This window comes from Sus scrofa, chromosome 1 (genome assembly GCF_000003025.6).
Source record: "Sus scrofa isolate TJ Tabasco breed Duroc chromosome 1, Sscrofa11.1, whole genome shotgun sequence".
In the NCBI taxonomy this organism is placed as follows: domain Eukaryota; kingdom Metazoa; phylum Chordata; class Mammalia; order Artiodactyla; family Suidae; genus Sus; species Sus scrofa.
The window spans coordinates 229,089,694-229,117,115 of record NC_010443.5 but is presented as its reverse complement, the minus strand read 5'-3'; the positions used below and the strand labels follow the sequence as shown (position 1 = coordinate 229,117,115).

Here is a 27,422-nt window from a genome sequence, read left to right as displayed (position 1 = left end):
GCCAGGCCAGCTGACGCTTAATGGCAGAGGAGAGCATCTCAGAGGCCTAAGGAGTTAGTGATCTGCATTTATTTTTTTAGGGATAAAGAACAACAAGTGGCCTTCAATTTTTCTGCAGCGTCCTTTTAATATTACCCAACTCGTAAATGTCATACTATTCCATGCCTACAGATTCTGGGCAGCTTCACACTATCTGCTTATGTGTTGGCAGTGAGAGCTATGACCGTCCTGTCATGACATCTACGTGGTGCTCCCCTCACACCCACTGCTGCCTCCTTGGTTCTTAGGGCCTAGTTAGTAATTAAAGAATAGCTGTATTTTTTCAAATTAGTGTTTTGGGTTTTTGTTGTTGTTCTTTTCAGATATATACCTAGGAGTGGAATTGCTGGGTTATATGGTAATTCTGTCTTTTAGTTTTTTGAAACTCCCATGCTGTTTTCTATGGTGGCTTCACCAAATGACATTCTCCCTTTCTCCACACCCTGGCTAACATTTGTCATTTGTGTTCATTTTGATGACAGCAGTTCTGACATGTGTGAGGTGATATCTTATTGTCATTCTGACTTGCATTTCCAATGATTAGCAGTGTTGAGCATCTTTTCATGTGCCTGTTGACCATCTGCATTTCCTCTTTGGAAAAATGTCTATTCATTTCTTCTGCCCATTTTTTAATTAGATTGTTATTCAAAAACATACATGTACCCCAGTGTTCATAGCAGCATTATTTACAATTGGCAAAATATAGAAGCAGTAAGTATCCATCAATAGATGAATGGATAAAGAAGCTGTTGTATATATGTATAATAGAATACTACTCAGTCATAAAGAAGAATGAAATTTTGCCATTTTGGCAACATGGTAGACTTGGAGAGCATTAGGCTAAGTGAAATAAGAGAAAAACAAATACTGTATGATATCGCTTATGTGTGGAATCTAAAAACTAGTGAATAAAACAAAAAAGAAGCAGATTCACAGATATAGAGAATAAACTAGTGGTTATGAGTGGGAAGACAGGGAAGAGCAATTTATGGATGAGGGAGTGGGAGGTACAAATTACTAGTTGGAAGATAGGCTCAAGGATGTATTCACAACATGAGGAATAGAGTAAATATTTTGTAATAACTATAAATTGAAAGTAACCTTTAAAAATTGCATAGAAATCCTGATTCTACAATACACGTATATGCACAGTCCCCAACTTCTTTAAAAAATAAAAGGAGTTTGTGTCATGGCTCAGTGGTTAATGAACCCGACTAGCAACCATGAGGACGTGGGTTCGATTCCTGGCCTGGTTATGTGGATTAAGGATCTGGCATTGCCGTGAACCATGGTGTAGTTTGCAGTCACAGCTCCGATCCTGTGTTGCTGTGGCTGTGGTGCAGGCCGGTGGCTGAAGCTCCGATTCGATCCCTAGCCTGGGAACCTTCATATGCCGCCTGAGCGGCCCTAAAAAGACAAAGCTTGAAAATAAATAAATTATTAAATAAATACATAATAAAGATCAGGTGACTTTTTCAACCTTAAAGATTATCTCAGTGTTGGTGTAACCCCTTACACCCTGGTTGTCAAGAACCATCACTGTACCTGTTGGCTAAAAGCTGGGACCTGGTTCCTGAGGGCGAGGTCAGGTAGATGGCCAGGTCTCCCCTCCGGGGGTGGGTGATGGTTATGCGCACAACTACATGTTCCAGGTAGTTGACGTGGTGGTTGGGGTTATCAGAGCACCCCGAAGCTTTGTAGATGGAGCGCACTGCACTGTTGGGGCGAATGGTCCTGCAACACAGAGAGGGGAATTTGAGCAAAGTACACAGCAGAGTTTAGTGAGTGAACGCTTAGGCCTGGAAGGATTGTGATGTAATGAAAGCAGCTGATCACTGGATATTAAAGAACACAGCACTGCCGTCCAAATGATTAGGCCATTTAAAGGAGCCATGCTGGTTAGACAGTGGGAAAGGTACAAGGGAGAGGAAAGGGGGAATTAAGGTTCTTTTACCTGTGTGTAGGTAGTGGCTATCAATCTTGTTAAGGCAGACTGCTGGCCCCAGAGTATCTGACTGAGTAAGGCTGGGGTGGATCACAAGGATGTGCATTTCTAGTAAGTTCCCATGTCTATGGAATCCACTTTGTGAACCACCGTATAGGGTACTGGAGTACAGTGGAGGCTTGGCGGTTACCATGATCCTCATTCAAATCATTTGTGTACCATTTCCTTGCTCTTAACCCCAGAGCAGACGCATCCTTTTGTCTACAGGTTCTTGTTCTTCTTTGCTAACTTCTTCCTGTACCACTGTCCCCCTGGAACCCTGGGGTCCAGCCACACTAGCCCTGGTTCCAGTTCTGGGATAATTCACGTTTCCCACCTGAGGGACGTTGCATACACTACCCTGCTCCTGGCTCTTCTTTGTTGCTATTCCTGTGGGTGACTCTTCTTCTTTCATGGTCAAAGCTTAAATTTCACTCTCTGAGACCATCATTGAACCATAAGAGAAACATGGTTGCTCACCTTTCATTTTCTATCCTCTTTATTTTCAGCATTCATTTATGATAATTTAAAATTACCTCCTTATTGTATTAATTTGGATTGACTCTCTCATTAGACTCTAAGCTCCACAAGGTCAGGCAGCATTTATTATTCCCATTTTCATCCTTAATATCTACTCCAGTGCTTGATATCCATTAAATGTAAGAAAAATAGTTGTCAAATTGGTAAATGAACTTGTGAATGAATAAACAACTATTCAATTTCATCCCATTTCCCCTTTTGTCAAAAGGGGATAATACCCAAGTTGTTATAAAATTTTCAGAAGAAAATGCACATTAGGTTTCTAGCATATGGCTAGACCTCCTAGTAAGAGCTCAGTAAATATTGGTCAACTGTTTACTCCTACTTTTTTTCCTCTCTTATTCTTTGCTATAAAATGGGTAGAATGGGAAAAAATTTAGTCCATTTATTTCTGCTTCCTAACAATTTCCTCAAGAATTGCAGTGGCTCTAGTTTGACTATAAGGTTCCTATGTATTTTTCTGTGCTTTCTAAAAAGAAAGCCAAGAGTAAAATAATAAAATCACCAAAATGAATCCTAGTCTTTGGATTCACTTGGTAAATCCTGTTAGCACAGCCTCCAAGTTTTGCCTCTGAAACAGGTGAACAGCCCTGGAATCTGGGTAAACTGTAATCTCAACTTACCACGCATTCAGCACCACTCTTTGGAGAACTACATGGTATGTGGTTAAGTTTCCAAAACATAAGGTTTCATTTGGGAGTACAGAAACTTCTGGAGAATATTGTACCATCAAACAGAAATACTGAGGGAAAACTTGAAGAATGCTCACCTCTAACTCCTACTGTTTCTTTGTAAGACATTCTTATATTGATTATACTAGTGGTATACTAGTGTGGATTTAACCATTTAGAGTCTTAGGCATTCTATTAGAATTTTATAATTATACTAGGAAAAAAAACTACATGACATTTTAAGCCTCTGAGTGCTGCAAAGGGCTGTCTCAAGAGCTGGTCTGCTCTCGCTTAGGGCATTGTCCTGCTATCTGCTGGCAGCAAACATTACTTGATTTGTCGATCTGTGCTCTCCACACACACGTGCTGCTGGGGAACAGTGGTCCACTTCTCCGCCTCCATCACCATGGCTTCTGCATCCATCAGTCCAAATCCATAGAGATGACTCACTATGGAAGGCAAGAGGTTGGTCAGCTTCAAGTGGTTAGCAGCAACCTATGCTATATATGTTGAGTAATAATTTCACTCAGTAGAGAACCCAGAAACATCCCTGTGGAAGCCAAGCTTGCTTTCCAGCAATGATTAAATAAGCAGATAAAACAAATAAACAATCAAAAGAAGAAAATAAGATGAATGCATATCATTCATTGATTGTATATTATAACCAGTAACATGTTATCATTTATGATAGGCATGGCACAAATCCGTATTTTTACATTTAATTCTCCCAACAATCTTAAGATGTTAGTGCTACTATCATGATTCGTGGATGAGAAAACTAAAGAAAGAGAGCATCTTGGCTAAGATTGACTAGCAATTCAATGGCTGAGCCAAATTCTAACCCACATAAATTTTCTCCCAGGCCTTGTTGTTAGCCACATTTATTCAACTGCTAACATTATAATTTTTGTAAGATAATTAGTAGGTTTAAAGAGAAGTGACAGCTTCTCCTAGTACACGAAGAACTAACATGCAAGAAAGACCAATATCAATTTTCTGTCATATCTTGTATTTAGGTTGCAAATCCTGGAAGACATAAATCATTACCTTTCCTCTAACATATGAAAAATTTATTAAGCTTTATGCATGAAATATCTGGAGCCCTCTAGACTTTTATGGGAGTTTCTTATCCTTGAATGTTGTAAACTTAGTTTTCAGTGAGAGTACCTATTGATCCAAAGCAAAATTTCACATAACTGTCTTAGAAACTTCAATTATGTGTAGGAATATTTTATTTTATTTTATTTATTTTTTTTTTGTTTTTTCCTAAGGCTGTACCTGTGGCATATGGAGGTTCCCAGGCTAGGGGTCCAATTGGGGCTGAGGCACCAGCCTATACCACAGCCACAGCAACGTGGGATCCAAACCACATCTGCAACCTACAACACAGCTCACGGCAACACGGGATCCGTAATCCACTGAGCAAGGCCAGGGATCGAACCCGAAACCTCATAGTCCCTGGTCGGATTCATTAATCACTGAGCCACAACAGGAACTCCACATGTAGGAATATTTTAATGATGAGAAGTAATACCTACATGTGCAACATTTTCTAAAAACACTAAAAATCCCAGTGGAATATTTAAAATCCCCGCCTTGTATTAAACTGTCTCATATCTTTATATTTGACACAAAGTCACACTTCAATTAGATTTGTTGCCTAAAACATTTTCCTTATAACATGAATTACTTTATTCAAAAACATCGATAGCTGCCCATGCTTATGGATTATTTAAATACTTGGCTTGAAATTCAAGATGTTCTATGATGCAGTTCCATTCTACTTTCAAAACAACCTCCTCACCAAAACTTCTGCATTAGTGAGTCACACTTTTATAGTTCCTAGTCCTATCACTTTACTGCCTTTGTTAAGGCTGAACTCTCAAGCTGCAGTTCCCTCATTTACCCTCTCTGGAGAGTCAAATTCCACTCCTGCAAGTTCCTGAAGACCTAGCTAGTCTATCTTCTCCTTCTTGAAATAGTCTCTGATGAGTAAAAATCAAGAGAGGAGTTCCCACCGTGGCACAGTGGGTTAAGAATCCCACTGCAGCAGCTCAGATTCCTGTGGAGTTGTGGGTTCGATCTGCAGCCTGGTGCAGTGGGTTAAAGGATCCAGCATTGTAGCAGCTGCGGTGGATTCAGTCCCTGACCTGACAACTTCCATGTGACATGGGTGCGGCCATTAAAAAAACAAAGATCAATGGACAGACACATACTGAAATTCAACTGTCTGTGATGAATGAACTTTTCTCCTTTCTAGTCCTATCACTTCACTTAATTTGTTGATCCATTTGCCCTTCTGGCCATCTAGTCATCCATCCATCTATCCATATATCCATCCACCTAGCCAACAGTTCCTGAGTGCCTTCTATGTGCCAGGAACTGTATTATGTGCTGTACTTTTTACCTGTGTCATCAATTGAATAGGTAATTAACTCTCTGTCAGCCTTTGTCTTTTTATCCCAAATGTACTATAAACTGCTTAATGGTGGGGACTAGGACTTATATTTCTTTATATATTTCATGGGAGTTAGGAGAACTTTATACATGTGGGAGGAAATTATAGCATATGAAAAGGGAAGACTATGCTAGGATTCAGAAATACTGTTCCATTTCTGCTATTCGCTAGTCAAACAATTCTTGGCAAAGAAGATAAAATAGCTAACCCACAATTTCCTTGGGGTATTATTATTTATTATAATATTTGGGGATATTATTATTTATCCCATCACCATTACTAAATTGATCAATACTCTTAAGTCCCACATGAGAAAATCTGAGTAAAGTCTATACAAAGGGAAAGGCTCATTACTATCAAGTGCTCAGCCAGACAGGACATACAGAGTAAAACAGTAAAATTACTTTGCTATGACAAGGATATATGTAGGATTTTTATGCATGTACTTTTGCAACTTTCATTATAAATTATATTTTTGTGATTAAAAACTAATGTATGTTTATTGAAAAAACTTAACACATCAATAACCTCATCACAAATGGGTAACTGCTATTAACATTTCTGTCATTTAGTTTATGTACATTATATTATGTGAGGTAAGGTTGCCTCCTTAATTAAAATAGATAAAAAGTAACCCACATGACAGAGGAGAAATGTAAAATTGGGGATTAAGGAAACCAAACTGTGGAAATATTGTGTTGAAGTTTGTGAAAACCCTAAGTTGTCACTTACCACTCAATCACAGTTTCTATCATTTCATCATGAACTCTCTAAGGCATTGTCTTTCCCTAGAGGGACTGAAATTATTGACGAAGACACTATGCTAGCTTCTCCAATTCTTCATGGTACCAAATCTCTATCTCCATGTTGGTGTCAAGGGCTGTTAAACCAGTATAATTCATCATTTTATTTAGTTTTAGGGAAATAAGGTGAGAGATTTGGTTGATATGAGCGGGGTGGGGAAGATGGTTGGTAGGGTCTAGGGGAGGGAAAGGGCTTTGAATAGTTTGCAAATGGCTGCCTAGGCCCCAGCTCAGCTGTACATGCTGCTATTCCCTATCTCGTTCTCCCCCTCCAATAACTGTCAACCTTGAGGACATAAATGAACAACCTTAGGGATATAAATTAACATATGGGGTCATCAAATACAACAAACACTTCATGACTATTAAACAACCACTGGAATTAAGTAGAAAGCCACCATGGTGAAGGCCTTAAATTCGTTTCCTTTTTTGGTACAATTTCTACCCTCCAAAGATAATGTCTGTTCATGCAACACTCAAAGGAGGTGTTCAGAACAGAGGCTGAAGAGCTCCAGTTAAACTACAGACTGGCAGGTCAACAGAAAAAGGTGTATATTAATAGAATTTTAACAACTGAATAAAGAATAAATAAATAAAAATTAATAAATGAATATTAACAAATAATTCTAGATCAATTAAAGCCATTGAGTCAATAATGGAGACTTGTAGTATTTTGAAATACTGGAACTTGTGTATCTGTCTACAATCATAATACACAGCCTAAGAAGAAAATGAAATCAATTTATTTCTTTTTTCGGGGGGGAGATGAGGGGCAGTGCTGGCAATATATCAACTCATGTATTCTGATTGGCAGTTATCTGTTTGGTAAATACTAATGAGAAAATAATTACACAATGAATGTGGTGGGCAGATAAGCTCCTTCAAAACATGGTGTCAACAGGGAAAATAGCCATTAAATGGTTTGGTGGCACTAGCAATTTTTTTGAGATATAACTGACATGTAATAATTTTTGATAAAATCTGCAGGTTCACACTCAAACTATAAATTCAGAAACACTGATTTTTTATTTTGTTGCCCATTTGAGTCAAGTCTTGCCCACTACTCTGTGACCATGCCCCAAGGAGGAGGACTTCTCTCCAGTGGCTGCAGAGCACTTGGCTTAGGGACGAGCTTCTATATACACACTTCATCGATGAAGTGAACGAATGTAACTGGTCAGAGAAATTTTATTTAATTCACTAAGAGGCATGAAGTATTTAAACGAGAATTATAAGGGGGAATTAGGAGGTCCTTTTTTTGTTCTTGACTTCTAGAAAGTCATCATTAACACTCAAAATGCATTCAAGTATACAGCCAATGGTCACGGTTTAAAGATTTATGATTACCTGTATAGCATGTATGCCACGCAAACAACTGATTGTGATAATGGCTATTCCATAACTAAGGCAGTTTTACTTATGCATATTTCTCATGCCAAGATCAGAGCAAATCCCGAGCCTGAAAATAACTTTATGATGATGAAGTGGAAACTCTCTGCAACACTGTGCCAAATGCAAAATTTGATGAATTCAATATTTAGAAAGACATCGAGAGAACAAAGCATGTATAGGGAATAAATACAGATTTTGAAGCATAGTTACGAAGTGTATTTCAGAAAGTAAATTTATCACTTGGTAGAATGATGCTTGACAAGCTTAATAAAGGGAATTTGAAAAACTTGTTTAACATTATACTTCTCTTAGGATGCATGACTGTTTATGCAGACAAACTGAAAAGTGGTACCGCCTTACACCAGAAGTATAGCTAGTTTTTATTCCAAGTAACCCAAAGGCCTCCCTGCTTGGACTAGTCAGAAGACAGTAGAATAAATAATGTTTTCCAGCAGGTATATTTACATGTACTTTTTTCTTTTTCACTTTTTATGGCCACACCTGCAGCATATGGAAGTTCCTGGGCTAGGGGTCAAACTGGAGCTGCAGCTGCTGGCCTACACCACAGCCACAGCAATGCCAGATCTGAGCTTTGTCTGGGACCTTCACTGGAGGTCACAGCAAAGCTGGATCCTTGGTAAATGAGGTTTCATTATTCAATGGTTAGAAAGGGTCAATTTTAATAATTTCACCAATAAAAGCTAATACCTTATCCATTAATTATGATATCACTCATAGGGTTTGCAGCATCTACCATGTATTTAACACAGTGAGGGTTGAAAAGCAATGCTACATATTCTCAGGGAGACAGGAGATGAGACAAGAATAACTATAATTTCACTAAGAAACAGAAATACTAATTGTGCAATCACTGTATGTGTTAAAAAGAAAGCAGTAAAAAAAGACAGTGGATGCAAAGCAACTTGATAGAGGCTGCTGTATAGAAAGTACTCAATAAATGTTAACTGAAATTTTAAGTCAGGTAAGATGTCCCAAGAGGAGAAGGTGACATTTGGACTGGGCTTTGGATTCAAAGAGATGAAGCCCACATTGGGTTCAGTCAGATGAAGATGCTGGGAAGATATCCAGGGGCCAGGACAGAGCCTTCCAGTTAAACAATCTGATCAGATCTACCTGTGATTCATCAGGGCAGTGAGGAAACCAGCAGCCCTGGCATGGGCAGTGTGCAGCATAAGGTGGCAGCAGAGGATGGACATTTGTGGTTGACATGGCAGGAAATAAGGGGAAAAGTGCAGACTGCAGGAGAACTTAATGCCAATCATGGCTGTGGGGTGTCCTCTGCCATCAGTCAGGCTGTGGCTATCCCGCCTAAGAATAAACCACCAGACTGAGAGGTTGTTACACCAATGCAAATTCCTGTCTTGAGGGGGGTTGCTTGATCTGTGGGTTGGGTTGAAACTCTGACTGAGATCAAAGAGCTCCTGCAGCTGCTGGAGTCCTTGCACCTTTGGGTTATTTGATCCTCATTGCATGGAACCACCTGTTCTGAAATAATAGCTCCCATCAGGGACCCTGTGCCTCCTGTACCTACTCCTCGAACCAAGCAGGCCAAATGTGTGGAATGGGAGGAAGGCATGAAACACATCCCATCACACATGCATAATGCACAATGTAATGTACTGCTTCTTTTAGAGATAAACAGCTAAATAGGAAAACATAAAATGTAAGATTCATAAGCATGAAAAGCAGAAAAAGTAATACTCTTCTGACTCCTATGTCAGCATTTCTATACCTTAACTTCTCAACAGATGAAAGCCAAGATGCTTCCAGAATTACCCATTTCTTCCCTTTCCTTATTCCCTTTCTCAGACATCTATCTCTTCATTAGATTTCAGTGTGAAAGGCACCATAAATTCTTAGAAGATCAGAATTATAATTGTAGTGCTTCCTTTTGTCTCCTTGTGCAAAATGCAGACGCTGAGGGGGCAGAAAAGCCCTGCAACCTTATTCTGCACAGTTTGTTTTTAGTTTTCTCTTGTTTCCCCTAAAATTTCAAGCTCTACTATCAACTCCAGCCAGATCCAAAGATGCCAGCCTTCACCAGCACCACTGAAGATTTGCATATGGAAAGTTTCCAGACACTGATACTTGATGTCTGCAAGGTCTGCACTTCAAAGCACACCTAGGGATGGGTTTGGTCAGCAGCTGTAGATAGTCAGACAGGCTCATCATTACAGAGATGAAGTAAGAAGTTTAGGAAACCACTGCTTAGTTCTTCTCCACATACAATGTACTTCATTACACATGGATGTGTGTGTATACAGTGTATTATGTATGCATATATGAAATACATACTTTTTATCATCTTTTAAATTTTACAGAGTTAAGATAAGGAGATATGTCTGCTTTATCTCAAGGTCATTTAAAAAGAGAGAAACATGTCAAATTATTTTTTCCTATTCTCTGGCCATTCGTCTTTTATTTGCTTCCAACATGTCTATAATTGGCAAATAATGGGCATAAGGTAATTGACAAGTATTTCTTGAATGGACGTAGAAAAACTACTTTACCACCTTGGGGAGACTTAGCCTTGTTTTCCTGGGTATACATAGATCACCACTGTGCTTGTTTTTAAGAAACTACGATTGTTTGGACAGGGATGAAAACAAGATAAGAAATGTACTACAAGGGCCTTTGGGTAAAAGCTAATCAAAGATTAGACTGCTATATGCTAGCGCCCCAGCCTAGATCTATTTGGCATAAAACTGGAACAATTACCAGACTGGGATCTTGATAAACCAGCAGCCAAAAGTCTTGTGATTTATTCACATATTATTTTTATATAAATCTTAATTTAAGTGTACTTTATTTTTGTTTTTTCCTTAAATTCACATAAAAAAAGGAAGAGAAATCTGGTTGACCTTACTTCAAGTGAGTGTATTTTTAAACTCAGTAGTTATTTGAGGTTGCAAAGATATGGTTATTTCATCCAACTACACCAAACATCCATGGCTCACCTGATATGGAACCATTACCCACTGTTAATACAATGGTTGGCAAACCACAAAGACTGACACACAGAAGAAATTATTTCTTGCGGCTAGGAATGTTACCTTCTGATTGGGAAGAAAACTAACATTTATCTTTCTAAGTTTCAAGTACTTTGTAAGGCTTCTCATGAACATTCCTTTTCATTTGCAAAAAGCTCAAATGAGGAACAATAATAAGGGAATTTCTCTAAAATTTCAGAAAAATAGGCCATTAATGAGGACTTCATAATCTCTTAGAAGAAGTAAGACTTGAAATGGTTATTATATCCTTGTGTAGTGTTAAGATTTGGCCTCATGGAGGTACAATTCATGGGGAGAGTAATGACATAAGGATATGTGGAACGCTTCCTTCAGGAAAGCTGTGAGGGCCTAGAAGCTCATGGAGGCAACTGAGTAACCAATGATCAAGGAAATGGCACCCTTATTTGATATTTTAGAAAGACTGATCTGACATGGGTATACAGGATGTGAAAGGGCAGAAAGACTGAGACAGAGAACCAGTTACTTCATTGGTGCAAGCATGGGAAACCATAAAGATGTTATGGAAGGTGTGAATGAAATAAAAGATCAGATAAGAAAGGAGCAATGAAATTGCACAACTCGCACCACGTAGGATGCTGAGTCAGAGTGAACGGGATCAGAGTTAATGGTGTGATCCAGAGACGGCTATTCCCTGATGACAGAGGTAACCCTGGGGGAGAGTTTGTTTTTTAAAAGATGAATGACAGTTCTGTTTTGGAGGTTCTGAGTTCTGAATGACACAGGAGAGCCTTGGGCAGAGACTCTAGATCTGTAATGGAAGAGGTCAATGTTGAAGATTGTAGAAGCAAAAATCATTAGTATGGAGGTTGTGCTTGTCATTGAAAGGAAGGTAGGGATGAGAAAGTGGAATTAAGAGAATGTGAGAAGGAGGAAGTGAAGGAAGGACAGAGGGAGAGAGGACTGGAGAGGAAGCGGGGGAGGGAGAGAGAGAGTGATCTCACACACACACACACACACACACACACACACCACACACACGCAAGTGTGCTCTCCCTCCAGAGCTCTCTAAGCAACAGACCTTAAGGAATGGCTCAGATGAAAGGAAGGGGGAGAAAGGACTCAGGAAAGTATCAAAGAAGAATGGGGTTATTTATTTGCATCACAAAAGGCAAGGAAAGGCAGGTCAGCACTGGATAGATCAAAAGCAGGGAATCCTTGAGAAAAACAATGAGCCTTCTGATTTGGCAAGCAGGAGAGTTAGAAAGTCTCAAAGAGTAATTGCACTTCAAAGGTAGAAGAGGAAACAAGATTGCAGGAAATTACAGAGGGACTAAACAGTAAGGAAACAGAAGCAGCTAATTCAGACTACTTGTTGGGAATCTTTAGTTGGGCAGGAAGGACAGAACTCAGGCAGGAAGGCGGGTAACAGAAAAGTTTTTCCTCTCTAAAATGGGGTATATGAAGTTTGAAAACAGGGTTATGGTCCAATTGGCAGAGAGGAGAATGAATGCAGGTGGGAGCAAATAGGTAAGAGACCATCAAGGGACCTTTCACAAAGGGGATTCCTTATTCAAATTACAGAAAAAAATAATTTAAAGACTATCTTGTCATTTCTTCAAAGGACAGTACTTCATTAGCAACACTATAGGAGGGAAGTTAATTCATTACATATAGTGGATAACTTGGGACCGTGTTCCCAAACCTGCACATGTTTGCATCAACGTGATCAGCATCAACCATAAGACCTGTTAGTGCACAATGTGTAGTTCCACCGACTAGCAGTTTTGAGGAAAGGCCCAGAATTTGCATATCTAACAAGTTCCCAGGTGATGCTCATATTGTTGGTTCAGGGACCCCACTATGAGAACCACTTCCTGAGGGTAGCAGAACTACCATCTTTCCTGGAAGCCCAGTTGATAAAGCCTGGTGCATTAGGCTAATGTCTCCAACATAGGGACTGAGTCTCTGAAGGCAGGATTCACAAACATTCTTCCCTCATGCCCGAAGCACAAGAAGTAAGTTGGCTACACAGAAGATTATGGGTCTTCATATGGGTTATCAAAAACATTTTTTAAAAAAGTTCTCTTAATTAATCTATAGATGCACACCCCTCATTTTCCAAGCAAAGGCTGGTCTAGGTATTTCCTTCTTTGGATACACATAACTTAAATAGTGAATTTCTATGCATTATTAGGAATGAATCAGAGTTTGATTGTGCTGAGATACAAAATCATGCTCAATTACAAGGTTGAAACACACTGAGGTATCTATTTTCTAATCTATAATTGAAGCACATTAAATATATCAATGAATCAGAGTTTGATTGAGCTGAGATACAAAATCATGCTCAATTACAAGGTTGAAACGCACTGAGGTATCTATTTTCTAATTCTATAATTGAAGCACATTAAATATATCAAGCATGTTTCCCCAAATAAGATACCCAGAAAAAATTCTTCTATGGGAAGTAAAATATCTTACTTTAAAATATATTATCTAATGAAATCTTTACAACAATCATATTAGCAGGGTAGTATTATTCACAATTTATAGCTGAAAAAACTAAGTCTCACGAACATTAAAAGAACTCACCTGAAGTCACAGAAACTTAACCCCAAGTGTTCAAAATCATATCAAATATGTACTCATTGATTCCTGTTGTCTATAAGACACACAGTATTCCAACTAAGGTACTCAAGTCAATCATAAATCCTCATAGTAAGAAGGTAGCAAGAGAAGGGGGAACATTTTAGGAATTTATTTGCATGTCACAAATAAACAGGAACATTTTTATCCTCTCTGCCTTTTGCATCAGCTGCATTAAAAACTGCTCTTTTTCAAACTCATTAAAATATGATGTGCAAAAAAAGAAATACATGGTGTTTGAAAGGAAAGTTAACATCTGGCCCATAACCCTTTCCCCTATTCTTGCTGAGAAATGACCTTCTTCAGTAAATTCTATCAAGGGTTTTCCCTGAGTGAGAAGATATTAATATGGAAAAGATACTTTATTTTATATTCGTGCTGAGACTTTTTTTTTTTTTTTTATTACAGCTAACCAGGCATGCACAGATGGGAAAATGGCAATGAGTGGCAAATAGCAACTTCCCATTTGTTAATATCCAGCAGTGATCAAAATACTCTTCCTTTTGACTCTTTCAAAGATGAGTCGAGAAACTTCAGGGTGTACTGTGTCTTCTGGTATAACACCATAAAACGAAGCCTGTTGAAACTATTACTGGGATGTGTGACAGAAGTTTAATTGCTTTGAAATGCCTTAGGCTAGCAAGATGTGAACATGTGTCAATGAGATTCTAAGGAGAAAAAAAAAAAGTCTGGATCTATTTATGCATCCAGATGGATTCTGCAAAGTGACCACTTGGCATGTGGAACTATACCCTCCTAAAGGCAGTGGCCTTAGGAAGTTACACACAGAACTGGGGAAAGATTAACCTTCAATGTTTTTTTGAATATTTGGGTCTGGTTTATATTGCAGACACTGTCATGGAGAGAAAGATCTCTCATCTTTACTAAAATTTAAAAAGATGTAATAAGGTCCCCTTTCCCCTTGTTCATGTGGGTTATCTTATTGATCCTGAACCTGTTTTCACAGATGGAACACGGCCCATTTGGCAAGGTCTCAGTATAGTTACAGCAAGTTAGAGCCCTCTGTCCCTGCCAGGGAACAGAGAACTGGGACCTCAGTCTGTGCTTAGAATGCTGATGGCAGAGTTCAAAGTGATAAGCATGATAAGTTCGAACTAATTTTGATGACAGAGGTCCTCTCCTGTACCTCAATTACACTTCCCCTTCCACATTTAAAGCTCTGTTCCTTGTGGAAGAGAGTCTGATGGGAGCACCTTCCCAAGACAGCTTGATGATAATCATGGAAGCCTCATAGAATGTACTTCTACTACTGCCTTTTGCCTGTGCTCATAGGTCCTGCATATGTTAATTTTTCTAAGGACTCAGCACCCCGATGTGAATCTTCTATTGGGCCCACATGAAATAATTATACACTTGAAATATGAAGCTTTAATTACTTTTGGTTACAAAAAAGGCTGAATGTAGAAAGAACATGAAGAGACAAAAAAGACGAGTTTAACACACATAAAATTCTAAGACCTTTACATCAAACTTTGAATGGAGAGCTGGTGATAAAAATAATGATGAAATAGAAGTTGGAAAACTCTATTTGACTGCAGAAACTTTGCTAATGAAGATTCTGTGAATTTTAAGGTTGAAGTGATAAGATGAAGGTTAGAATGACCAAAACCATCCCTGGAGAGATCTTTTTTTTTTTTTTTTTTTTTTTTTTTTTTTTTGCTTTTTTAGGGCCCTACCTGAGGCATATGGAAGTTGCCAGGCTAAGGGTTGAATATGTGAATATGAGCTATAGCTGCTGCCCTACACCACAGCCGCAGCAACGTGGGACCTGAGCTGCACCTGCGACCTAAACCATAGCTCAAGGCAACACCCGATCCCTGACCCACTAAGCGAGGCTAAGGATTGAACCCGCATCCTCATGGATTCTAGTAGGATTTGTTTCCACTGCACCATGAAGGGAACTCTCTGGAGAGATACCTTTTAAAACATACCTGTGCTTTTGGCAATTGCAGGAGAAATTACAGCAGAATTTCACATAACAGGACTGCTTATGGGGGACCTATGTGAATAAGAGACAGACATCTCTTTCTTTTTTTTTTTTTTGGCCTCTCCTGTGGCATGTGGAAGTTCCCCAGTCAGAGATTGAACCCATGCCACAGAAGCAACCTAAGCTGCAACAGTGACATCAGGCCCTTGACCCACTGGGCCACATGGGAACTCCAGGTGCCTCTGTCCTTCGGTGGACATGATCCCACACTGGAGAAGATGGCTTGGTGAGTAAATCACAGGCTGGATTTTGGTCTCTACTCAATCCCATGGTTTGATTTCCTTGTGCAGTTAATAACCTGTACAACAAACTATGGCAGACCCCTCATATAATCAAAGATATTCTTTCCATTTGTAGCTATTATCCTCTGATTCTTTAGTTATGTGCCTGGAATTCAGTGAGAAATTTAGCCTTCTAAAACACAAAATATTAAATAAACTCTGGAAGAAAGATGGATACATACGTTTTACCTTGGCTCTAAAGACATTTCTGGGGGCAAAACATATTAAGAAAAGCAAAAGATTTCCTGACAAAAGCATCTCACACAGTATATTAAGAAAGCATATATACTTGTAGCCTCTGGCAAGTTCAGAAAAGTCATGCTGCTTCCTAGGACTAGAGATGATTCTGTGTCTGCTTCATATCCAAGAAAAACAATATTAATGTAAAACTTAAGAAAGAGAAAAAGTCATTTATAAACTATAAATGCCTCTGTCACTCTACCTGCAAGAGTCTTACAGTGACTCAAAAGGCTAACCAGAATTATGTCACTTGCTTTCTTTAACTCTGCAAAGTGACATGGCAAATACAAAGACCACAAGTGTATATGAAACAAATTCAAATATTGGAAGTTAAGTGGCTTTCTGAAGGTCACAGTGAACAATAATAAGCAACAAAAAAGACTCTGGTCAAAGGAAATTTGTGAAGTCTTCTCAAAGGATAATTTCTGGAATGACATTTTTCAAGAAGCAATCTTGTCATCACACCTTTTGTCCTGGGTTTATTAAAGAGCCATTTCAAAAAGCATTTCTTTCTCTTCTTTTTTGAAAAAAGAATTTAGCCAAGATGATTATGTATACCAATGCTATAACTCTTCGCATTTAGAAGGAGGCCAAGAGATGATAAAAAATTTCACTGAATGTCACAGTCCTTTAAGGTCAGGAATATATAGCTGAATACTAAGATGACAGAAAATGATCATTGCAAGAGAACTGCCATTCATGTTAGCAAATCAATTACGTCTGTGTGTGTCATTTTATAGTAAATATCATGGGACCAATGGATTTATACCATCAGCTGAAAAAAGGAAACTCTGACATCAAAGCAACTGGAATCAACTTGCTTAAAAGTCACCACTATTATCCAACTCACTTTCTTAGACCACGGCAGCGGCTCCAAAAAGTTTTTCAAATCAAAAGAGAACTCCTAAAAGGGAACCCTTCTACCCAGTTGGTGGGAATGTAAACTGTATAACCACTGTGGAGAACAGTATGGAGGTTCCTCAGAAAACTGAATATAGAACTAACATATGATCCAGCAATCCCACTCCTGAGCATATATCCGAACAAAACATTTCAAAAAGATACATGTACCTCTGTGTTCATTGCAGCGCTATTCACAGTAGCTAAGACATGGAAACAACCCCAATGTTCATCATCAGATAAATGGATTAAGAAGATGTGGTACATATATACAATGCAATACCATTCAGCCATAAAAAAGTACGAAATGCCATGTGCAGCAACCAGAGACACTCATGTGAAGGAAGTAAGAAAGAGAAAGACAAGTTACATATGATATCACTTATATCTGGACTCTAATATATGGCACAAATGAACCTTTTCTCAGAAAAGAAATTCATGGACTTGGAGAACAGACTTGTGGTTGCCAAGTAGGAGGGCTGGGGAGTTTGGGTTAGTAGACACAAACTATTACATTTAGAATGGATAAGTAATGAGGTCCTGCTGTATAGCAAAGGGAACCATACCATCTCTTGGGATAGACCTTGGTGGAAGATAATATAAGAAAGGGCATATATATGAATGTATGACTGGGTCACTTGCTGTGTAGCACAAGTTGGCACAACACTGCAAATCAAAAATAAAATAGAACTTATAACTCTTTAGGATTCAGGCAGCTTTGCTCTCAGTTACTTCTCTTTCATATCATACCTGCCCTTTCTGCACACTGGGTCCCCTCTCTTTTCCTACTCTGATCATTGCTTTCACCACAGCTGTCTCATCCAGGATCCATCTAATCCTCCAAGAAATACAAAGAAAAAACAATGCATCTGTTTAAACAAACAACTCTAGAAACTATTTCAGAAAGATCTGGTTCCCAGTAATAACTCTACGGTTCTCAAACATCTTCTGCCCTCTCATTCTACTTATTCAAGTTTCTCATCTTGGAACTGTATATGACATTAACACAGCAATCAGTACATTGTGCTTTGTTCAAAACGTTTGAGCCCATCTATTGTTTGATGAAATCCAAGTAGTCTTCTAGAAAAGCAGAGAACACAAAGAAGTTAAAACCTTTATCCAGAATCATCAACTAAAATCACTGAAAATTGAAAATGAGAATGCAAGTCAAATAAAATAGATTACAGAGATGAGGACAGAAGTGTTACAAGAAATACATGAGTGTCATATTTGTGAGGGAAAGTGCAGCTAGTTTTATTCTTAAATCACACACAGCATGTTACTCAGCATGGCTAAAGCTCTATGCATATATATATATATACACACACATATATGCATATATTTATCATACAAAAATATTCACAGAATATTAACTGCTTATGAATCCAGTACTAAATGAGAATGATGTATGAAATGTACATGGTCATTTTCCCTGAGTATCTATGCTCAACTCTGTATGATACCGTTTTCCTCATTCTTCCCTTTGCCACACACTCCAGCTAGGATGGCCTCCTAGTTTTTCTTTGAACAGACCTTGTATGCACTGTATCCTGGTCTCAAATGTTCTACATGTGGTTAGTCATTTGTAAAGGAGCCTTATTCCTCCAAGTCTCTATTTAAATTAGGCCTTTTCTGACTGTCTAAAAAGTAATGTGTAAAAAGTTGTAATTTGCCCACACGGAGACTTTTCCATGAATATTCATACCACCTTTACTCACAACAACCCTAAATGGGAAACAATAAAATCATCCTTGGAGAGGGGAGCCGTTGTACACAGTTGATAGGAATATCAATTGGTGCAGCCACACTGGAAAACAGTATGGAGGTTACTCAAAAAACTAAAAATAGAACTACTTTTGAGTATATCTTGAGTATGTATCACAAAACTGAAACCACTAATCACAAAAGCACACGCAACCCAATATTCACAGAAGCATTATTTACAATTGTCAAGATATGGAAGCAACCTAAAGGTCCATTCTACAGGTGAATGTATAAAGAAGATGTGGTTATGTGTACACACACACACACAAAATGGAATACCATTCATCAAGAAAAAAATTTTTTTTTTGAAATTTGCAAAACACAGATCAACCTGAAGGGTATTAAGCTAAATGAATTAGGTCAGACAGGAAAAGACAAATACTGTTATGATATTACTTGTATGTGGAGCCTAAAAACCAAAGGCAAACTAGTGTGTATAACAATAATAAAAAAAACAAAACAAAACAGATTTACACATACAGAGGGAAAACTGGTGGATACCAGTTGGGAGAGGGAAGGGAAGAGAGCTAGGATAGGAGTATGGGGTTAAGAAGTACAAACTATTATTTATAAAAGAATATATTGTGCAACACAGGAAATATAACCAATATTTTACAATAGCAATAGATGGAATACAGCCTTTAAAAACTGAATCACTATGCTGTATACCTGTAACATATAATATTATACATCAACTATACCTCAATAAAAAATAACAGAAAAGTTAGCCATGCAAAACGAATGATTATACAAATTGTGGTACATGTCTATGGTGGAATACTATGCAGTAAGAAAAAGGAATAAATTCCTCATACACTTAATGACATGGATGAACCTCAAAAAATATACGGAAGGAAAGAAGCCAGTAATAAATAATTCTAATTATATCAAAGTCTATAAAAGACAACATAATCTATAATAACAGAAAGTATATTTGGCTGCTTAAGGTGAGGTTGGGCTGTGGGTAAAGGATGAGAAGGAACACAAAAGAACTTTGGGGAGTGAAGGAAATGTTCTATACCTTCATTGCAGTGATGATGATATAGACAAATACATCTGTAGACTTAAAGTGGTGCTTTTCATTATAATGTAAATTTACTCCAAAAAAGTTAAGAATGTATGTGGATTCCCAAAGGTACTATTTATTTGTTTATAAACCTAGCATTCAATCCTAGGTTATCTGACTCTGGAGCCCATGCTCCAAACCACTATGCTGAGTGAATTCTTTTGTTTTAAATAAACAAAACCTCAAATAAAAAATGACTGTTGAATTTTAAAAGCCTCTATAAGAGAATGTACATATAGTGTGTCTTTCTGTATTTTGATAAGACTGTCTTGGCTTAAATCTTTTGGGTATCTTATTTTGGAACTGGATTCAGAATCCAATTATTAGTGATTCAATGAAATCCATCTCATTCCTTTATACTTACAACATATTTTTGGTCTGCAAACAGCATGGCCCTGGTCAATCATCCTTTGTAATTACTGAGTTTAGGGATTGATAATTTTTATTTTTGTCTAAAGTATCAATTGTCACCACAAAATTTCAAGCTTTGCTACCACTAAGGATAGCCAAACCCATTTACTGACAGAAGAGTTTTAAAAATACCCAAGGAAGTCCAGCCTCATTAGAATTAGCAAAATCAAATTTCATCGGATGATTTACAAAAGGAAACATCAACTCTCTTAAGTATACAAGCCTTTGCATAGTGTTAAATAAAAAATCGTATTTTATGCTTACAGCTTTTATAGTGCATAATGACTAAAAGAAGACAGGACATTGATAGTCAGTTCAGATTTCTGTCCCTAGTTCCTATATTAAAACAATTAATTACAACTTTGAAGATTTAGTGGGCTGAAGTCAAGGTGATATTTAAACATTAAAATTAATTTGTAAAACAGAATCTTTTTTTTTTTTTTTTGTCTTTTTAGGGCTGCATCTGCGGTATATGAAGGTTCCCAGGCCAGGGATCCAGTGGAGCTATTGCTGCCGGCCTATGCCGGAGCCACAGCAATGCCAGATCCAAGCCACGTCTGCAACCTACACCACAGCTCATGGCAATGCTGGATCCTTAACCCACTGAGCAAGGCCAGGGATCAAACCCGCAACCTCATGGTTCTTACTCAGATCTGTTTCCACTGCGCCACAATTCAGAACTCCTGAATTTAAATTTATATAACTATGTTTATATATTATTATAGTATAGTAATCGATATGCAATTATGGGATAAAAGGTATGAAGACATCTTGGGATAATTTTACTACAAAGTCCTTAATACATTTTCTCTCATGCACTCAGATACTTTAATTAATTTCAACCCCCAACAGCCTTCTAATTCACAACATCGTTCCTTATCTTTATCCTCATTTCACAGTAGAAAGCTGTGACATATGAAAATACACTTTTAAGACTCTCTTCTTTTTCAAGACTCCTTTTATATTTGGTATATTCTATTTTCATAGCCCTTTTCATTCAACTTAGCCTTCTCATTATGTTTGGTATTATTACCCATATTCTAAAAAGCAAGATACAAAAACTTTAATTGGCTTCTTCAAAGGCCAAAGAAAATATCAATAAAAGCTACTAGAATTTAAGGTTCTTAAGGTTGTGGAAAAACCACAAAACTACTCCAAACATAATCCTCTTCATTAACTAATTATATGTGGTAAAGAGATAATAATCATAGAATGCAACCATCATTTTAATTCTATTTTGAAGATGGATTTTGAGTGTGAAACCACATGCATTTAAAACTTTTTTATTTAGGAATGAAAAACCAAAACAGATCACACCCCAAAGTGTAACAAATCTAACACTACCATTCAAAGACTAGGATGGAGAAAACATTTCAAATTTGCAGAAAACACTTTAATATTTCACATATTTAGATGGCATGAATGGAACACTCTGATGGGACAAGTGGACATTTTGAATACAAAATTTTATTATTATTATTATTATTTTTTTTTTTTGGTCTTTTTGCCATTTCTTGGGCTGCTCCCTGCGGCATATGGAGGTTCCCAGGCTAGGGGTCTAATTGGAGCTGTAGCCGCCGGCCTAGGCCAGAGCCACAGCAACGCGGGATCTGAGCTGCGTCTGCGACCTACACCACAGCTCACAGCAACGCCAGATCCTTAACCCACTGAGCAAGGCCAGGGATCGAACCCGCAACCTCATGGCTCCTAGTTGGATTTGTTAACCACTGTGCCACAATGGGAACTCCTGAATACAAAATTTTAGATTAAGCAATAACCAAGCAGTTTGCTGTCTGGGGTTCTAGATTACTATGCCCAGGTAGATATCTAGGTAAGTCATTCACCAGACAAAAGAACAAAGGTAAAATCTCTAAATGATGTGTGATTCATATCTTTTTAAAAAGTAAATGAGCAAGACAATAAGCTCATATTCAATAATAAATACAAAAATGAAATATTTTAATATATATTAAATGAATATGAGTGCAATGGAATAAAACACAGAACCTCAAAAGAAAAATCAAGTGGTCTTTCTAGGGAATAAATTTTACTAGGTAGAATCAAATCTATTTACATTCATCTCTGCATTTGCAGATAACTAAATGTCTCATTCCTGCAAATAAGATCAGGACTGAAGTCAAGCATCTGATTCTTAGACTCCCTTTGACCAGAGGAATAACATTTCCCTTTGACCTTTCTTCAGAACAGGATGTCTAGATTTCCAATTAAGGTACACTATATAGCTTTAATTATAGCTACCAACATCACATCAGCATGCTAGGTGGCAAAGATAAAATATTACTTGTACAGTGAAGTAATCAAATACAATATAGCTTTACCCTTTCCAATGGTAACACATCAAATATCACTTTATGCACTAAAAAGAAAGAAAGAAAGAAAGAGAAAAAAAAGCAAAAATGCAAACACCGCATTTCAAAACCTTTAGTTTCAATTCAACACATGGCATGCTTAATGGTTTCAGCACTTCTGATTCTTTTTAAATAAGTGTTACAAACCGAAAGCAAGACAGGTAGGTATTGAAAATATATTGGAACATCTTAAAATTGCCAGCCCTACGGAGTGGAAATAAAATGATGGCAATTAAAAGTAATAAAGGTTATTAAAAGTTAAGGGCCTTGGAGGCTAAGGAGTCATGTTAGACTGTCAATTGTTTTCACCCTGGTGGGAAATTGGTTAGAAATTAAAAAAAAAAAAAAAAATTGAGTAGTTTAGTTGTGGTCAAAGAAAGAGTCAGTGGGGATGGGGGTATTCAGCAACATGCTGGTAGAAAAAAAGAGACTTACATAGTCTGGGAGGGCAGTGAAATGGAAGGCGTGGTAACCTCGCTCACTTAGTTGTCATTTTTGATTTTCAATGACATTTTTTTCATTCTTTCGCCTAGTAAAGATGACAGAAGTTCCTAATTTATTATCTGATGTCTATTCCTGTTCCTAGATTTAAGAGACTTTAAGTGTATAACATCAAGTCATAATATCCAAATACAGACACTTTGAAAACAACTACAGCACCAATATTGCATGCAATGAATTGTATTTCTCATAACTGCATCCGCCAACCAGAGCTAAGGACTTAGGGGAAAGATTCAGCCAGCACAGCCCAGGGGACTGGGGGAGAAAGGGATGGTAAATTTGCAGGGTCTTTAGATTGAAGCAGTAGGAAGGAGGTGATTTTTCTTGAAAAGCTATGAGCCATGGATTCTAGTAGAACGTGGAATTTAAGCCCTCCACATGGCTCTGTCATCCACATAACCACTATGTACAAACAGCTGGTCAAAATGTACATGGCACATCACAAGAGACAGCGTCTCCTTAGATGCCTCCTGCTCAGGTGGGGCTGCATTTTAGATGATGAGAGAAGGATCACAGAATTTTTTTTTTTTTTTTTTTTTTTTTTTTTTGTATTTTTAGGGTCACACCTGCAGCAAATGGAAGTTCCCAGGCTAGCGGTTTAATCGGAGCTATAGCCACTGCCCTACGCCACAGCCACAGCCAAGAGCAACATGGGATCTGAGCTGCATTTTTGACCTACACCACAACTCACAGCAACGACGGATCCCCGAACGACTTAGCAAGGCCAGGGACTGAACCCACATTCTTATGGATACCAGTTGGATTCATTTCCACTGCGCCAAAACGGGAACTCCCATGGACACTTTGCTAAACATGACCTGGTAGACTGGTTGGGCTTGACTGAGGGAGGAAAAAGTACAGAGAAAGTGTCTGTCTCTGGGTGTAAATCACAGCGCAACCAGATTAGATGTCCTGGGCCCCCTGAGGTTTCCTCGCACTTCTCCCCTTTGGGTACACTTCAACATGTGTTGGGCTGCCTGCTGAAAGTGTGCAGGAAAATCTGTGAACAAATAAGTGAAGAGACTGCATAAATTAAATTCCTTGAAGAAAACCACCCAGATGGCAAAACCCCTTCACTTCTAAACCTGATATGCACAATTTAAGGATCAGGTAGCGGGGAGGTCCTAAAGAGTAGGAAAAAAAACCAGAAAAGACTTTTTGGAGTTCCCGTCATGGCTCAGTGGTTAGCAAATCCGACTAGGAACCATGAGGTTGTAGGTTCGATCCCTGGCCTTGCTCAGTGGGTTAAGGATCCAGCGTTGCTGTGAGCTGTGGTGTAGGTTGCAGACAAGGCTCGGATCCCATGTTGCTGTGGCTCTGGCGTAGGCCGGCGGCTACAGCTCTGATTGGACCCCAGCCTGGGAACCTCCATATGCCACAGGTGTGGCCCTAGAAAAGTCAAAAAGACAAAAAAAAAAAACAAAAAAAACAAAAAAAACAACAAAAAAAAACTTTTCATAAGAGCAAAGGGAAGGGAATAAGGGAATCAAAGGAGAAAGACATAATCCTGCAAGACATCCAAATAAACAATTTAATGACAAAGTCATCTCCTGGCATTGCAATCATTGGTCAGTAGCAAAATATTGGAATTTGGATTTTACTTCTCTAGTGGCCAATACCACATCTATTCATGTAGCCTCATACAAATACCTTCCTATTCTCATGCCATTGATTATTAAACTATATCTGGAGGAGGGTTAAAGTCAAAAGGCGGTGTCTGAAATTTAGCTGTGATTGTTCACAGAATGAAGAAATCAAAATAAGGTTAGTTTCCACATATGCATTCATTAGACAGTCTTTTGAAAAACAAATCTTTTGCAAAAGATATTTTAACTATAAGAGATTACGATTATTACTATTGTTATTATTGAAGAAGCAGCAAGAAAGAGTCATCTTAGTTCAATTAACATTGTTAAAAATTAAGACACTATTTGCATAATGATGTTCATGAGTGGCTTGCAGCTTTGGGGCTCCCTTCACTATGAACTAATCTTACTATAGGATCATTGATATAGAGTGTGACCTTAACGAGAGGAGATGGAAAGGGGAAGAAAGTTCTCTGCACCCAGCTCATCAGTATGCAATGTCACTCTGTCACTCTCAAGAGAAACATACAGAGGAGTCAGTCAAGAGCCACAATCTTCAATCCTTCAAGGGCAACTTCTTCTTTTTTCTTTTTTTTTCTTTTTAGGGTCACACCTGTGGCATATGGAAGTTCCCAGGCTAGGGGTCAAATTGAAGCTGTAGCCTCTGGCCTATGCCACAGCCACAGCAATGTAAGATCCTTGCTGCCACTGCAACCTACACCACGAGCTCATGGCAATGCTTGATCCTTAACCCACTGAGTGAGGCCAGGAGTCCTCATGGTTACTAGTAGGGTTTGTACCACTGAGCCATAGAAGGAACTCATCCAGGGCAACTTCTTTGCCTGAATGTAAACTGTCCATGCCAGTCTAACAGGAAGCTACTGGAAGGAATCCCCTTCCAGGGGCTAGGATTCCAGGCCCATTAACACATGTGGGTAAGAGTGGATCAAGTCTACTTTGAAGGGAGAGCCACACCAGTCTATCTCCAACATCACCTGGCTCAGTTCTCTGCCTTGAATCAACCTTCCATGGGTCTTAAAGAAATATAAGGATGTCTGACTTGGCCAGGATGGTGAGACACTGTTCTGTAGATGTTGGCTTGTCCAAGTTATCAGTGGTAACTAAGACTATCAAGTCTGTTGATAGTGAGACCCCAAAACATAATTGGTTGCTACTCTGAGCAGCTTTTGCTTTACCCCAGGAAAAGCCAATATGGATGTAGATACTGATGGCTCCACTGCAGAAGAGTACTACCAAGCAATTTGTGAAATTCTAGTGGTTTCAAACCCCCTTCTCCAATCTTTCGACAAGTTAAATTGCTCAACATGAAGGCACAGAAGCAAGCCCAGAGAAGCACAGGTGTTTTAAGATTCGTTTCATGTCTGCATCTCACTCAGTGTTAGGACCACGCCGAGCGCAAAGAAGGAGTGCACCCAGAGCTGCGGGCTTCTGTTTGCGGGCAACTTCCGTTTTCTCCTGTCTAAGGAGAAACATGTGGCCATGTGTTCCTGCTAAGCAAAGGCCTGCAAAAACCAGCTGACCTAATTTAAAATATGAGCTCTTGCTGAGCTCTCCTTGCATAAACTTCTTCCAAGTGTTTGCTATTTTTTATTCGTTCCGATGTATTCCATAAAAATCAGCCCATCTTTCTCCAGTCCTAGTGACCTGCATTCGCTCCTTCCCCAAGGCACATCGCTTCTCCTGCTAGCCTCTGCCTTAATCACTTTTATTTGTGGGACGCTAGGGAGGGGATGGTAATGCTTAGAGTAGAGAAGAAAATAACTCTTGAAAAAAAATTCTTCATACTATGATCATGTTTAGATGAAATATGGGGCTTGCCATCAACAAAATTACAAAATAATTCCACGGGGAGTCCAGACCGTTCAGGGTAATTCATCTATGAAAAAGTGAACTTTAATTGTTACTCTTGGCAGCAATGTAAGGAAGAGTGAAATATTATACTAAATATTGCCACGTGCAATAGTAAAATGCTCTTTCCCTCTTGCCAGAAGCAGTGTACAGCCCCCTTCAGATTCAGGTTTGGATCTGGTGATTTAGTTTAAATCCTCTGTTTCCCTCTCTCCAAAACCAACAGAGTTTTTCAAAAGAGTTGCACTTTTTATTAGAACCATTTGCTCATTTGAAGTTGCCAAAAAGGAATAAGTAAAACTGAGACTTTTATTTGGGTTAAAGTTGATTCCTCAGCTTCATGGAGGTCAATGTACTTAGTCTATGAACCTTCTCCTTCTACTAAGAAGTACATTGCAGTGTTGAACCATCCAAGATTATGTTTTGATAATTTCTTTGCCCCTCCCCAAACCCCACCCCTTTGCTGCCTGGATTTACATAGTAGGGATTGGAAGATAATCAAAAGGAAACACCATAATATGGCAAATTACATCCTGGATTTTCTAGAACAACTGAAATTTTAACTGAAATTTCAAATACTTTTGATGCTGCACATAACATTTGCTACTTTGAGGACAAGTCTTGATTTGGGCTTCAGAAAAGGTGACCCCAACAATTCTTTAGATTAAAAGCTCATTGAACACTGCTGCATTATTTAGTTTACAAGCATGGAAAGGTGTTTGATAATACTCAAAAGCAGAGGAATATGCTTCTTTTCCTAAAAATGGAATAAAGTCTTCAGCAAAGATGTTAGTCAAAAAACTCCTATATGGCACTGTTTACCTGGCATATTGGTTTCGGCAAAGCATGAGATTATAATAAGCTACTTGCAAATAATTTTTTAAATTACATTTTATATTTC

General features: G+C 38.4%; 1 protein-coding gene across 5 annotated transcripts in view; it reads right to left on the bottom strand.

Annotated features, from left to right (window-relative positions):
* Positions 1 to 27,422, bottom strand: part of PCSK5 (proprotein convertase subtilisin/kexin type 5) — a 453,468-nt gene that overhangs the window by 190,939 nt on the left and 235,107 nt on the right. For 4 of the 5 annotated variants that reach the window (XM_021065005.1, XM_021064998.1, XM_021065022.1 and 1 more), the window contains exons 11-12: positions 3,566 to 3,683; positions 1,585 to 1,773 (exon numbers count right to left, since the gene is read on the bottom strand). In XM_021065005.1, coding sequence (XP_020920664.1) covers positions 1,585 to 1,773; positions 3,566 to 3,683 — 307 coding nt within the window. Of the gene's footprint in view, positions 1 to 1,584; positions 1,774 to 3,565; positions 3,684 to 23,000; positions 23,095 to 27,422 lie in introns of those variants that run through there. The other variant, XM_021065029.1, reaches the window with a different exon arrangement.